At 39.8% G+C, this 16511-nt stretch overlaps 1 protein-coding gene across 21 annotated transcripts in view; it reads right to left on the bottom strand.

The window, feature by feature from the left end:
* Positions 1–685: 685 nt before the first annotated feature.
* The window catches only part of SCAPER (S-phase cyclin A associated protein in the ER), a 567113-nt gene continuing 551287 nt past the window's right edge, over positions 686–16511 (bottom strand). For all 21 annotated transcript variants that reach the window (XM_523229.8, XM_009429613.4, XM_063795293.1 and 18 more), the window contains 3 exons: positions 6416–6607; positions 3721–3772; positions 686–1226 (listed from right to left, as the gene is read on the bottom strand). In XM_523229.8, coding sequence (XP_523229.2) covers positions 1123–1226; positions 3721–3772; positions 6416–6607 — 348 coding nt within the window. In that variant the 3' untranslated portion in view covers positions 686–1122. The remainder of the gene's footprint in view (positions 1227–3720; positions 3773–6415; positions 6608–16511) is intronic.

Below are 16511 nucleotides of genomic sequence, written 5' to 3' on the forward strand. Positions count from 1 at the left end.
CATACCTTTTAATTTTCTGTTTGCAAAGAAGTAAAAAATAGCAAATATGTAACCCGGCAGCTCTGTGAGGCTCCAAAAAGAAGGGTCCAGAACACTAGGTGGGTAAGTTTGCTTTTGAAAAACATACAACTTCTGTATTTTCCAGTCCCTCCCCGCTCCGCAGTGTCGAGTCGAATACATTTTCAGATCTTTTTCCCCAACCGGATCTTTCTTCTTGGTAATGTTTGATCAGTATCTGACAGAAATTACTACTGATGTCACTCAGTGAACGGCTTAGCACTGACCATCGGCTTAGTGAAGAAACGATGAGAACAAGACATGAAAAGGTCAACATCTCCAGGCAGACACTGAGAGGTACACAGGAGTTATGTGAAACTCATTCAGAACCATCGCGACTTTCTGTGTGACTTTTATTTCAGCGTTGCTTCATTTCACAACCATGTGAGAAAATACTCTAGGGTGATTCACTAGGACACATCTTTTTTATCACTAATTTTTCCTTAGGAGAGTAATTTCAGCTCGGCAATGCCAAGAGAGGATTATCTGCTAGGAGAGTTCGGGCTGACCAATGAATACAATGCCCTAAGTTGATTTCAAATAGCCCCCAAACATATTATGTAGTCAGAATGTAAAAGTGTTGCAAATATCTTTACCGTAGACCTTAAAAAGTTAAATTTAGAGCAGGTAAACTTTAATTAAGTCTTTATTTAAGATACTTCAAGAGCTGGAGTTAACATTTTTCTTTCAGATTCGTATTTCCTTAACATGAAAAGTCAACAATGAAAACAGAATAAGTTACTTTATTACAAGAACAAAACAGACTTGCTAATTTTATGTCTCCTTTAACCCATATTACAAATGCAAAGTATATATTATCATAAGATGGAAATTACCAAACTCCAAGATACTCTGCATAAATGAAATAAACTCAACTTGCAAAATTAGCAAGTAGAACATTCAAGTATCTACAGTCATTATAAATAGTGTAAAGTACACGCCATATCTACAGTGTGGGAAGAGTATAAACATGGGAAAATGAGTTCTTAAGGAACAATTAGAATGTTTGTTTGAACAATTTAAAATATTAACAAGGGTACTCAAATACAGAATCAACCAAAACATTTATTTTTTCTCTTTTTTCAAGAAAAACTGTCGAGCTTCTTCCCAGGCCTGCTGAGGAAATCTGTTAGCCAGCTCAAGATAGTCTTGGGAACCAAGGCATTTCCCTGAGAGGGGGATAAAAGAGAAAAAAGTTAAATAAAAGAGGGTTAAATTCTTTGAAGATTCATAAATTAAACTTATTTTGATATCTGAGTATAAAATGGAGATATCCACTTCAAATAAACCATGACACAATTTAGGTAAATAAGGTGATTGATCTATGTGTATCAATCTATCTGTAGTATAAAATATATGACATATATTTTAACCACAATCCAGTTTGTCCTTTAACATATTCAGACATTAACCCCTATATAAATTACAAAAAGATGTTTTTGGACTCCACAATGAGAAAAAAATTAGCAACCAGGCAAGCACAGTGGTGCGCGCCTGTAGTCCCAGCTATTTGGAAGGCTGAAGTCGGGGGAATGCTTGAGCCCAGGAGTTAGAGGCTATAGTTTGCTATGATCGCACCTGTGAGTAGCCATTGCACTCCAGGATAGGCAACATAGAGAGACCCTGTCTCAAAAAAAAAAAAAAAAAAAAAAAAAAAAAAGAACAAACTAAAATGACAGTCCTATATTCTATCCTTAAGTTAGCCATGAAAGGGGAAAACTGTATGTAAATGATGACGTTTTCTGAAAGTCTATTTAATTTAAAACATGAATGTAGTTTTAAGTATATCTTTAAAATTATTCAAATATAGCACAGCCTATCTAAACAAAGCAGTAGGAATGAATGATAGGAGCTTTACTGGCCAGTGACATAGGTAAAGTAAACAATTGCAGCTAGACAGGCAGTAGGTATTTGAGAACCAAAATTCTTCCTGGGCAATAGGAATGTGGTATTACCAAGAGCTGCTTTTATATTTAAAGGTTTACCTGGACAATGAACTCAAAATATCTTGAGACATTTTATGAGGACTTAATCTAGGCAAAAGGGGAACAAATACCCAAGGTGCAAACTGGCAACTTAGGCATCATCATTAAAAAAAAAAATCAAGCAACATATTACGAGCTGTCATTAACATAGTGATGACCCTTTCTGAGCAAAGGAGAGACCAATTCCCCCTTTGCTGTTCTGTGGGTTAAGCCTACTGTAACTGGGGGAAAGCATGAAAATCAGGGAAGATGGTCCCTTGGAAAAGAAAGAAGGTTGAGACTTCCACAGGCCTCAGTCCACCAAGCAGACAGAGGCAGCTTCTGGGACTGTGTCTTCCAGACAATGTAACAAATTGTGACTCATCTTTATGATCAGGAGAAAGAGTAAGAAAAAAATGCTTATACTTCTTAGTGGCAAACAAAACAAAACAAAACTGCTGTACAATTGAAAATAAATACATTAGATTTTTCTAAGCATTTTAATTTATTCAAAATGAAATTGTTTTGTAAGAACAGTAACACATTTTGCTGATTTCTCCCCAAGTATCCTCCAGTAGTTAAAACAAAACAAAACAAAAAAAGGGCTGTGACTGGGTCAGGGCAGAACTGAACTTGCAGACTAATTCTTGCTCAGACAAATGGTACCGACAAGGATGTGGACTTGAATTTCTGAAAAGTTGCATAGCTTTCTGTTTAACTTTTCTGGGTGCCTGAGTCAAAAAAACGTCTTTTTTTTTTCTTTTCATGATATTGTAATAGCTTTAGTTATATTTTCTTCTGTGCACTTTTCAACACCTGTCCACTGTAGAGGACTTTGTGTGTGTGTGTGTGTGTGTGAAAGAGTCCAAGGTAACACCCCCACCCCCACCAAGTAAGGGTTTCTTGGTGGGTGCCCTAAAGGGTCCTGCTGGGAGTGTACCTCTAAATGGCCACTTTAAAGACTATCAAACTAATGGAAGAATTGAAGAAGATCTGGATTAGGGTCTCATTCATCAGAGATGCTGTCATAACACCCAAAGAGCAACTTGTACTTCTCAATTACAGTCTGGGTAGCAGAATATTTAAAAAAGTAAAAATGTGGTAAAAATTCTACATCTCTAACTCTGATCACAGCAAACACCCCAGCAGGAATGCTATAGGAAAAAAAAAACAACTTGTAAATCTTTTGCCCTGGACTTTGCCAATTAGATGACTTTTTCTCCATGTAAAACAATTATTTTCAAAACAAAAGTTCAACTACTTGAACTTGGGGGGAAACTGTGGGCTACTATTACTGATAACTTTATTCTGAACATGGATAAGGAACCAAACCTATGTGATTTCAGCATTTATGTGAGAAATGTGGGCCAGTATTAATGATCTGGCTCCTGTATTACAAAGCGGCTCTTTAGTAATTATTTACCATTTAATATATCTTGCATGAGATGATTATAAATTATACAAAGATATTTGTGCTTTTCTTTTACTCCCATAGATTTCTATACATATTTGGATGCATTCATGCTTCATGACAAAATCGATTTCTTTACTTACTGAAATATACTTGGTATCTGAATCTCAAATATTTTTAGGTTATGTATAAAATTTTACATATAATGTAGCAGTTCCAGAGGAAAGGATAAGAAAGATGTCCATTTGGCTAACAAACACATGAAATTTAATTTCAATAGAGACATACCTTTGGGTTGGTAAGGCTGGTTTTCCGCTTGACCTGGAGTCTGTGCCAAATCCTGTATGAGGAGAGAAAAGTGTTTTTCTATCAATGCTATGAACAGAGAATTTCACTAAGGGTGGCTTTAAATATACTTCTGATTCATGCAACCACTTTTGTATGAATATTTTGGGGCCCAAATATAAACGCTGAAGAAACTGATGTTACGTAGTGCAGGTTCTCATAAATAGTAATGACTTACATCTTGCTAAATTATCACCAGGGGACAACTTGCTGCCTACTTTGGAAATTACAACTTTTTATCTAATAAACTAAGCCAAATTTACTATCTTAAAATATCAACAGGTTTTGATCATTTTTAAAAAAAGTACAAATATGAAAGCCCTATGTATTCTGCAGCTAAATCTTAAAGTCTGGTAATTTTGCATGTAGATGGAAAATGAAAAATGTAATATAAAATATGTAAATCTTCAGAAACCTAAGACAACCAGCTGCTATTTTAATATCATTTTCTAGTAACTCAGTTATAATGTAACACATAGAGACCTTGAGGAACCACATTATAAACTAAAATCCTATCTATATTCATTCTCTTGAGCACAATTATTTATAGAAAAAAACTTGATTTAACTCTACAAGTCTAATATGCTATCTGAAATAAACAATATAAGAAATTTTTTTTAGCATTTACAAAATTTATGTTACAGATTTTTTTTGTAATAGAGAAAGGTAGACTTAGTACTTTGTGATCAATATCAGATAAACACAAGAAATATATATAATCTTTAGATCCTGATATCATTTATATCATTATAAGTCATTGTCTATGCAGTTGAAAACATAAGGAACTAAGCTGATACAGATGTGAAATTGGTTTCGCTCAAACATCACTGTCTTTGTTGAGGCCTCTCTGCCCACATCATAAAAACCTGCACATCATCTCCCTGAAGTCCCTAGCTCCTTTTCCTGCCTTACTTTTCTCCACAGCACTTATTGCCATAGCACTTAGCATAGTATCTGACATACTATTTGTTTTACTAATTTTTTTTTTTGTCTTTTGCTTGACTCTTCTCCACTTTAATGAAAGATCTGTGAAGGCAGGAATTTTTATCTGTTTTATTTGTTGCTGTATTTGCAGTGCCCAGCACACCTTACACACTCAAAAATTACCTGTTCAATAAAAGAATGAATAATCTGAATTTAGAAAGAGCACACTCTTAAAATTATCCATAATGTATTTGTATTTTCTTTTTTTTTTTTGATGGAGTCTCGCTCTGTCACTCAGCTTGAAGTTCAGTGGCATGATCTTGGCTCACTGCAAACTCTGCCTCCCAGGTTCAAGCTACTCTCCTGCCTCAGCCTCCCGAGTAGCTGCGATTACAGGTGCCCACAGAGACGGGGTTTTACTATGTTGGCCAGGCTGGTCTCAAACTCCTGACCTCAAGTGATCTGCTCACCCCGGCCTCCCAAAGTGCTGGGATTACAGATGTGAGCCACCACACCTGGCCCATAATGTATTTTCTATTTAATTTAATCCTAAGGCTCTAAAAATATATGAAGAATCCTAAGTGTTGATATGATGTTATATACTGTAAAATTTTCTTAATATATTAACTATAAGACAGTTTTTGAAATCCATATTTGTAGATCTAAATATCTAATTTAACTTTTTTTCCAGAAAATAAAACGTAGATTCAAACAGAACAATTAAGCCGAAAACAAAACTTTTCTAACATAATTGATCTAGTTGCGTTTATTAATTATCTAATACAGGATAGTTTGGAAAACATAAACTTTGAAATGTTGTCTAAGATGAAGAGGGCTTGGGGAACTCCTTAGCTATCCTCTAGTTCCCAGCCAGCTGGGTACTATCATATCCTTTTGACAGAGATAGATGTATATTCACCAGAATATGGAAGAATACTAATACAGAACTCTGCTTTCTGTTTCATTATTCTGAAGACCAGAAAGTACTGTCTACTCATCACATGTGTGTCATGGAGCAAAAACACATCTTATGGTGGAACATGTGAAAGAAATGGGAGATTTTCAGCAAATAATGCTCTACAATGACAAAAAGAAATTCACAGGATGAGTTAGTAGCAAATGTTAAAGCATAGTCAACTTGGTTTTTCAGCTGACTGAGTTAATTTAGATGTGGAAATAGTACTTTGCTATGGCACTAATTCTGATTCTAGCCCTACAGAATTTAAAATATAAGGCTGTACTTAAAAGTTGTTTTACATTAAAAAAATCAATATAACAGGTTTTTATTTTATACATATATGAAAATCATATTTATCTAAAAATGTACAAATAAACTAATTTTAATTCATCTTTCTTCAGTAATTATCTATTTCCTATAGTTAGAATAAAAGCAAGATAAATACAATAGTTAAAGCCTTAAAGAAGTCTGGCAGTCTTTTAAAAACATTTCCTGAGTACGGGTTACCATTTCATTAACTAGAAAAGTATCCTTTCTTTGAAATCCTCCAAGTAGAAATTATACAACACCCAATCGCAGTTCCAGTAATATTTCAGAAACTATGCTGATTTTAGAAATCAATTTTGGAGCACATAAATATGTGAAGATTTTAAAAGGTAGTATGGAAGGCAAAAATAAACAGCTGGCTTACTTTTACATTTCTGTCGCATTAGTTTACACATAAAGCTAGACAATTACGTATAATGTAGAAGGTACCTGAATGAAAGTGGCCAGTAAAACACAGCTCATCTCTTGCTCCAGAATGATCTTGTTCTGATGGTTGTTGTAACAAGCAGCGATAAGTGAAGGGAACAGTACTTTGATCAGCCGTGGGTCACTGAAATACTGGAAGGGCAATTGGCAGAGCTTCTGCAGCACTGTGGGGTGGCGGCCGGACTGCACGATCACCTGAAATGGAAGAGCAGCCCAGGTCAGCTGCCGAAACGCCCCAGCCTGTCCCTCACCCGCCTGCACAGTGTCGGCTAGTACCATGGAAAACATGCTGAAGGAGTGTAAAGAAAAAGACTCCTGACTCCGTACCAGAGCTTAATTTAAGTGATACCCGAAAAGAGCAGAAAAAAAAAATCTCATTTCCCAACTTAAGGAAAAGATCCTGAAAGTTTTGCACTCATTTAAAAGTTATTATAATCCACGATTAAAGGTGTAGCTGCCACGGAGTAAGGACGCCTATGAAATGGATTCAGAATGCACATTGCTTTAACAAAGTGCTCCCCACACCCCCTTAAAGCAGAGTAGTCATATTCCTTAAAACCTGCAAAGAGTTCACTCACAAGAAAGTAAGGCCCTGCCCACTGCAGTCTTCCCTTAGCTTAGCTCACTGAATACACTCAATGCAGACAGATCTATTCTGTATGCAGGCAGGTCCAAGAAAGAAAAGGTAATTCTAAGGAAAATGGGAACAGTTTCAAAAAAAGTTATAGGCTCCAAAAGACCTTTCCTCCAATCTATACTTCTTATCTTTGTTTCCATCAGTGCCACTGAGTCTAAAAGGAGAACTGTTTAGATAAATGAGACTGTTGTCTTGAAGCAGTCTTAAGTTTACAACTGTGTACATTTAAAGAAATAGGGCAATGCAACGAATGGGCTTGCAGGGAAGCCCTCTTAATTTACTCCCTAGGCCTCCATGATAAACTAAGAAATGTCAAAATTAGATCTGTTTCAAGTAACCTTGATTAGACAGTTCTAATATGAAAGAGCTGGGTGACCCAAAGCCCACTTCGTGGTATAGGAGGAAGCTCCTAGAAGGTTGGGAACACTGTAAACCTAAGGTCAGAACTGTAAATTGTACTTGGAAAAACACAATTTTACAGGTACACACCCAGACAGGACTACATTCAAATTAAAACCAGAAGGAAAGAATGAAACAGCAGAGGCAGGAGAAACATAAATTAGAGGGATTTACAAGTTTTCAAAGTACTTTTAACAATACTTTAAGAACACACTCTCAGATGATAATGCAGTTCAGTTTAAGAACAAAATCAACAAAGTAATAGTTCACATATTTTCGTTCAATAGCTAAAATGACATCAAAAGCCTTTAGAGACTGTTGATAGGGACTTGTTAATACCTTCAAATCCAGAAGGAATTTTAAAGACTTGCACTGTGTGACAATTCAGCACATGGCTATGTGCTGCCATTTCTGACTGGCTGAGAAGAATATGCCCTATCATTTACTTTATTGATAAAGGCATTTACTTAAATCTTTATTTTAACTATTAGCTGCAAATTTTGTAACACAGCCAAATGTTCCCCACATTAGAATTTATGATGATATGATTATTAGAAGTCTTCTTTTTTCCCCTCCTTGGACAAAAATTAAGAACAAGTTTTTTCTTTAGATCTTCTTCATTGTTAAAACGCTATTATTGGAAGATGTGCTAATTGAAAAATATTACACTGGCCAGCCTGGCTGGCGCAGGTACAATGTTAAAGACAACTCCTGGTGCCTGGCATATCAGCACAGAACATGAAGAGCTTAACTGGAATTTACTCCATTTGGGCTCCTGAACCTCACTGGAGTGAGGCAGAGCCCCTTAGGGACCTGTTGGTTCCCTCAAGGAACAGAGCTAGTTATCAGCTGCCGTTTACAGAGCGAGTTTACAGAGATGACCAGCAGTGTAGTGAGATGACTTGCCAGAAGCCATTACTTTTAAATCCCTGGATTGCAGAAGATGCAAATGGATGTAGGCAGTTTGGTTACCATGGAGTTCTAAGGAGCTTTACCCATTGGACCACCTATGACAGGACTTAACCAGGCTACAGGTAAGGAGTCTACTAGGACTGATGAGAACCCCCAACCCTACCACCCCATGGCTTGGTTATGAGCCAGAATGGGACATCTAGTCTATGCTGTCTTTCCAACCACATTTTAGACATTGTGGAGACAGGATCAGGAGGTTCAGGAAGGGGCCAGCCCACAGCACTAACACTCAGTGGGCTAATTCAGGTGGGCTTGTGGCACAGAGGGTGGCAGTCTGATGTCATGAGCACAGATGAACCGTCAGCTGAATTGGACTAAGCACTACCCTTTGGGGCAGGGGACAGGGCTGGAAATGCAAACAGCCTGACCTTAATGATCAGGGTTTTGAGTAGGGTTGTCTTGAGAGGGTTGTCTGAGGGGCTTTTTGAAAGATGTGGAGATGAGAGCAGGGCTCAGTTTTATTTCATCCCACCATTCACTCTTAGGCCTTAGGTGGTAAAATGTCACTTGGACTGCTTGAGCTTTCCAAAGTCAGTGGAGTCATCATGGAATATGAGAGTCTTGCTCAATGAACAAAATACGCATAATTAAGAGACATCTCAGATTTACACTATGGTGTTCTCTCCATTTGCCTTACTGATGGAGCTGTTACTAAGTCAATAACTGTTGGTCTGTCACCTTTGTCCAGACAAAGGGCTGCCCATAAGTCCTAAGGCAGGCACCACTGTGAGCCTGGCCAGCCACCTGCCTCATCTTTCAGAGTGCCCAAGGCCAACACAAACATAAAGGGGCTTCCCACAGAGCTTCCTTCCAGAGCACTGCACCAACGGCAGGGAATGGACTACCTGTAGATTTCTTTGGTGGCCACACTCATCAGCCAGAGAGAGCAAGTAGGGAGCATGCATGGCCTCAATAGTAATGAGAAGCAGTCTTTCAAATATGATGCCCACCTTCAGACGCAGAGTAGGGCTCTGAGGAAATCAACGGAATTTCCAACAACATTCAGATCAAAAGACATTGAAATGGAACCTTGTTCCTGGATGTGATTCTTAAATAGGTGCTAACTAAAGAGCTAGGAGATCTGGGTTCTTGTATTTATTTACCAACTGGCTTTGTGACCCTAGGCAAATTGCTCCATTGCTCTGGGTTTTAAGGTGGTGAATTTAAAAAGAAGTAACCTTTTTATTGACATCACACACACACACACACACACACACCCCTATGGCCACTCACCTACCTCGCTTAGGTGAATAAGCTGAATTTTCACAAAGTGTATACACCGGTGTCACCAAGTACCCAATTAAGAATGAGAAGATGACCCAAAATGCTGGATCTTGAAATATATTCTTTTTGACATACAAATGGCCAACAAGCATATGAAAAAATGCTCAACATCACTAATCATCAGATGAATGCAAATTAAAACCACAATGAGATACCATCTTACACCAATCAGAATGGCTATTATCAAAAAGTCAAAGAATAACAGATGTTGGCGAGGATACAGAGAAAAGAGAACGCTTATACGCTGTTGGTGGGAATGTAAATTAGTACAACTTCTATGGAAAACAGTATGGAGGTTTCTCAACCGAAAATAGAACTACCAACTGGGTATCTACCCAAAGGAAAATAAATCACCATATAAAAAGGATACTCACACGTGTATGTTTATGACAGCACTATTCACAATAGCAAAGAGATGGACTAACCTAAATGTCCATCAACAGATGACTGCATAAAGAAAGTGAGGTATGTATGGGCATATATAAATACACCATAAAATACTACTCAGCCATAAAAAAAAATGAAATCATGTCTTTTGCAGCAACATGGATGGATCTGGAGGCCATTATCTTAAGTGAAATATTCAGAAAGTCAAATACCACATGTTTTTGCCTATAAGTGGGAGCTAAATACTGTGTACACATGAACATAGAGAGTGAAAGAACAGAAATGGGAGGGAAAGGTGGGAAAGTGGGAGGGGAGTGAGGAATGAGAAATTACCTGATGGGTACAATGTATACTATTCAGGTGACTGTTACACTAAAAGCCCAGACTTCATCACTATTCAATATGTCCGTGTAACAGAAATACACTTGTACCCCCTAGTTTATTTTTAAAAAAGATGGGAGACACACATAAAAATAAATCAGTAAATAAATATAATCTTTCTCACTGAAAATTACATTCCTACATTTTGAATTTGGGACAAATCATATGGAAACTCTTTGACTAAACAGAACACAAGAGAGAGTACTTCAAGGCTTCCTTGGAGCTATTCCTGATCATTCTCTGGAGAGAAGACCGTAGGTGCATAGCTCCCCTTTTGGTCTTCAAAGCAGAGGCTAGTGGACACCTGGAAACCGTAGGTGAATTTTCAGTGGAGGGAAGAAGTTTATAGATTCAATACAAAACTATCTTAGTTGGCTTGGGCTGCCATAACAATATACCATAGACTGGGCCACTTAAACAACAGAAACTTATTTTCCACAGTTCTGGAGGCTGCAAGTCTGGTATCAGGGAACCAGCATGGTGGGGTTGGTGAGGGCCTTCCTGATTTGCAGACAGCTGCCTTCTTGCTGTGTGCTCACATGGTCTCTCCTTGGTGAGGGCATTTAGAGAGCGAGATCTCGCCTTTCCTTTTATAAGGCCATCAGTCCTACTGGATTAGGGCACTGCCCTTACCACCTCATTTAATTACCTCCTAAAAGCCCTGTCTCGAAATACAACTACATTGCAGGTTAGGGCTTTAACATATGAATTCTGGGAAAAGAGTTCAGTCCATAGCACAATCCTCATCATTTCTCATCAACCTCAGCCGGAATTATGTTCCATTAGAAAGGCTACCATCTCTAACCAGGTGCACTTCAGAGTCAGTTGAGTGGCTTTCCCTGGGCCAACGGTCTGTCAGTGGCCATAAACCATGAAGCTACAGCTCAAGAGTGCTGGTGTTAGGCAGCCCTGGGCTCTAGGTCTGGCTCTGCCCCCTGATCTGCTATAGTCACTTAACTAATTTGAGCCTTAGAGTGTTTATAAAATGAGGGTAGATGGTAGCCTTCAGGATTTAGAGGAGGATCCAATGAGACAGTGTCTGTGACCATAAAGTACAGAACAATGTTAGTTATGAGTGTTTGGTTAGCTGACCAGTTCTGCTGCTCTGAGTCTTCTCCCGCTAGACCTGAAGCCCCCTCCCAGTGTGAGGCTTCCTAAATGCTTTCCATCATCTTGCCCCCCTCCCCATCGCCCCAGCCCCATCTCTCCATAAGGACTACTCTTCAGAGCACAGGGTCTGGCAGAGGCAGGCCCCACTGTCTTGCTGGGACTCATCAGCAAGTTTCGTGCCACGTGGGAAGCCATTGCTGAGGTCTCTCCCTGGCCCTGCCTGCACGAGAGAGCTGTGCAAACAGTGATGGGGCTGCCAGCCAGGATCTTGCAGTGGCAGAGTAGGAAATGTATTCTGACAGCTCTGAAAAGAAAATCCAGGAAAAGCATGATCCAAGAAATACAGGTAAGTGGTACAAAGAAACAGTGGCTTAACTTACTGTGCATGTGTGTGTTTTGAAGCTGTTGTGTTAGGCTTGTCAACCTGAAAACAGAGCAGGAAGAGCCAAAGCTAATAGGCTGGTGTTGTGGGCTCCTGATTGAGAGCAAGGATGAGCTTCCCTTGAAGCACTTAAGGAAATCCTTAAGCCCAGGAAGTCTTCCCAGGCAGCACAGCCAAAGGCAGCCTTTCTTTTTCAACCCAAAGACATGGCAGCAACTATCACATAACTAAGTATATGTAGCTGAATCCCAAGTTCCAGAAGGGCAGGAACTATGTTTTTGGTATTGAATCCTCCATTGCTCTGCTGGGGGCTAGGCACTGAAGGAGGGCCTCAAAGTTACTGGAATGAATGAAATAAAGTGACAGGGGGCCCCTAGTTAACAAACTAATTGGTGCCTTGCCTTGGGGTAGAATCATACCACATCTTGTCTCATGAAATACAGATGGCATATTTTGGATTGAAGGCTTCAATGGTGTCTACATCACTTTAGGTCTGCACATTAAGTCCTTGAAGAATAGATTTTGTGATAAGCTGTCTCTTACCCTAGAAGGAAATTAGGATTACAATCCTCAGGATCCTGGGCACCAACTCAGGGATCCCTGGTCTGGTTATAAGAGTTCTGGAAAAGCCTCCTCCTTTTGCAGGTATGGGCAACACTGGTGTTTCACTTGGTATGAAGGAATTCAAGGCCTTCTAGGACAATGCTTTGCCAAAACCTCAGTTAACACAGCAGAAAACCTGTTACTGGCAGAGATGGTACTCAGTAGGCTATAAAGCCCCTCTACCTACATTATCCAAGTCTCTAAACTCTGAAATGGGCAGACAGGGATGACTATACTCTTACAATGGGGAAACTAATGCTCAGAAAGTTCAAGAGAGCTTGTCCTGGGTCCTCCAGCTCGTCATTGGTAGAGCTGGGCTTAGCAATCTCTTATTATTCTGAATGCTAGATTCTTCCTCACCTCAAAGGCCCATCTATGGTCACTGGACTCATGAGCCCATTCCTTCCTGGGCAGAAGGGCTCTCTGTCACTAGGCCTGAACTCACTTCCATGACTGGCTGCCAGCCAGCTTCTTGCATGGCTCTGCCAGCCCGGATGAAGATGAGGATGACATACTGCCATTCAAATAAACAAACCAACTGACATAGATTAAACTAACACAAAAGACTTTTTTTCAAAAACCTATACTCTTCTTGGCTTGGTATCAAATAACCAGTTCTTGGTTATGTGCTGGCTGTGCCAAGGGTTTGTCTCAAATTATCAGATGTAAGAACTTGAAAGAGAGGAAGGGTTGGTGATGGGGCTAGATTCTCAGGAGTGAACTGTTGGAACACATGACTCTAAATTAGTACTGTCTTAGGATGGCCATTTATTTGGATGCCTTCTGGAGCAGCCTTGACAGGTTTTGAGTGCCTTGCAAAACTGGTCTTATATTTTTGAAAGAAATGCTATTATGTCAAATATATTTGTAATATTAATACTTGGTGTTACCCAAAATTTAAATTAAAAAAAAAAAAAAAGGAAAGTGGAGGTGGGATAGTGAGTGATCACGAATCTGGATTAAAAATGCAAATTCTCCTGGAGAGAGTTTGCAGATTTCACATTTGTAAAAGGACAATTGTCAAATTCACTCCATAAAATTCCAAGGAGTGGCTAGGAGGGCCCATGGAGAGTCTATCACGTTGTATAAATGTAAAACAGCCTGATTCCCTCACCCAGAGGGACCTTTCCTCCAACTGTGACCACATGGAATTCAGTCAAGAACGTGAAAAGAAGCAAGCGGGCCTTTCAGCAGAGAGATGAGTCCATTCATCAAATATTTGCTGAGCATCTACTCTAGCCAAGCATGGTGTGAGGCACTGGGAATGGAATACTGAACAAATCAGAGACATTCTTGCCTTCACCGAGTGCCCAGTTTTTCCACAAAATCCACACCAGTTACTTACAAGAAAGTCTTCCAAGCTCCAACTCAATCTACCAAGTCACATTTCAGAAGCAAGTCTAATAAAAGTGGGCTTTCTGGCCTAGAGTAGACTGAAATCAGCAATTAGAAAGGACACTGCTGGTTTAAGTAAATTGACAAGAGGAAGAAGCACCAGCTGCCATTAGTAAGTGAAGGCGTGAGAATTAAAATTATTTTAAGCAGACATGAGAATTCAAAAAGTTGCCTAGAATCATTTGGTGTAAAAGTATCTCAACCCTTTTCAGTTGGTCTTGAGAGAGCATTACTGTATTGTAGTAAAATATCTTATTAATGATAACCAATTATCCTTACTTAGTATGCTACACTTTAAAAATCTGCTTCCACATACCTAATAATAGTAATGTGCCTTAACATCATAGTAGGAACTCATTTCTGAAGGCATCAAAAAATACATAATATATTCAGCATAACTGGTTTAAGATGGAAGGAGACATCATAATATTGTAAAAGGGACTGGAAAGTTAATGTTAAACACATTTTTTTTTTAGAGGGAGTTTCACTGTTTTTGCCCAGGCTGGAGTGCAATGTGCAATCTCTGCTCACTGCAACCTCCACCTCCCGGGTTCAAGCGATTCTCCTGCTTCAGCCTCTCGAGTAGCTGGGATTACAGGCACCCACCACCATACCCAGCTAATTTTTGTATTTTTAGTAGAGACGGGGTTTCACCATGTTGGCCAGGCTGGTCTCAAACTCCTGATCTCAGGTGATCCACCCGCCTCGGCCTCCCAAAGTGCTGAGATTACAAGCATGGGCCACCGCGCTCAGCCCACATATTGTTTTTTAAAGGTAAATTTGGTCATCTGAAAAATTCACTTATATGGGAATAGTTTATTCCCTGACCATACCAAACCATGACACTAAATAATAAAAATAAAGTAGAAAAAGGTCTGTAGTAGTTTCTTGCTACCTCTTTTTTTTTTTTCAAGATGGAGTCTTGCTCTGTCGCCCAGGCTGGAGTGCAGTGGTGCCATCTTGGCTCACTGCAACCTCTGCCTGCCGGGTTCAAGCAATTCTCCTGCCTCAGCCTCCCGAGCAGCTGGGATTACAGGCAGGTGCCACCACGCCCGGCTAATTTTTTTATCCTTAGTAGAGATGGGGTTTCACCATGTTGGCCAGGCTGGTCTTGAACTCTTGACCTTGTGATCTACTCACCTCGGCCTCCCAAAGTGCTGGGATTACAGGTGTAAGCCACTGCGCTCAGCCCTTGCTCTCTCTCTTTCTCTCTCTTATATAATCTACATACATAATAGATAAACCCAGGATGTCCTATAGTAAAATTCCCAGCTCTTTAGAACTCACTTATATTCAAGGAAACAGAACAGAAAATGGTCAAGTTCTCTTTTACCTACTTATACTCTGCCTCTTCTGATTTTGCTAAGACCTAAGAGTGATCCTGCATTTTCTCCTTATTTAGGAGAACTCCATCAGTGGTTTTAGAAAGCTCTCCATATTGTGTTATTTTTATTAGTTGTTTTTTTACCCCAGAAGGCCCTCTGGCAAGTTTCTCAACACTTATGTCACTGGGACCCCAGCACTGTGCCTGCCACAGACCAGAAGACAGAACCACATACGGCCCTGCTCCAGATACCAGAGCAGTTGTTTAGGCAAAGACAGACTGCTATGAATCCCCAGTTTCAACAGTCTCAAGGCTGTCTGCTCTGTAAGGATAGTGGTTAAGCCCCCTATATTCACTGCTGTATTCCTAGTATTTGGCATAGTGTCTAACACAGTGCCTGGAAAACAACAGGTGTTCATTAACTATCTGGGGAATGAATGACTGAGGACCAAATCCTTACTCCAGGGAGCCTGTACCTACCACACCAGAGCTCTGGGCCTACCCATCCCGGGCCTTCAAGGACTCAGATAACACCATCTTTCTATGTGTGAGAACAGTTAGCTGAGTATTTTGGCCAGCACCCTAACTGGTCCAACAGCCTCTTGGCACAGTGCTACAGAGAGGAGGGGTAGGGTAGGGCAGAAGCAGCTTCTTTCTGCTGGCTTTGTAAGCACCTGTCAAAACCTAAGGCCAAATCAGTTCCATTGGTTGGTGTGGTAGGGTGAGTGGTACATGGAGTCAGAAATGTAAATAGTTAAATTTCACCAGGGCAAATTCTTTATGCCTAAGAATTCTTGTTTTACTTTTTCCCTTGTCAGAGACAAGGTGTCCTTAACAGGGGCAAAAATAGGTGTCTAGACATCTAAATTCATTAAAAAAGACAGCAGAGAGAGTTTGTAAATCATTGGAACAAAGAATATTTTTCTAGCAGAGCAGAAACAAAGTAGTTGCTGCATTCCTCTCCACAAAACTGGTCCTGCTACAATGCTATAGGAAAAAGGCAGCAGCTACGGTGGCCAGGCGAGGCCAGTGCAAGAGCCAAGCATCTCTGTCCACATTGCTCTTACCAAGTTTGTCACACCTGGAGACCAGGCCTAGGAGCAATATGACAAGAGGGTCCTTGAGACCAATGACCTCTATGTGTCATAAAGAATATGGCATGCCCCAAACACACACACCTTGCTTAATCTGATACCTTGGGGTTAGGGTAGGGAGGGTACAGAAG

Source organism: Pan troglodytes, chromosome 16 (genome assembly GCF_028858775.2).
Source record: "Pan troglodytes isolate AG18354 chromosome 16, NHGRI_mPanTro3-v2.0_pri, whole genome shotgun sequence".
Lineage (NCBI taxonomy): Eukaryota > Metazoa > Chordata > Mammalia > Primates > Hominidae > Pan > Pan troglodytes.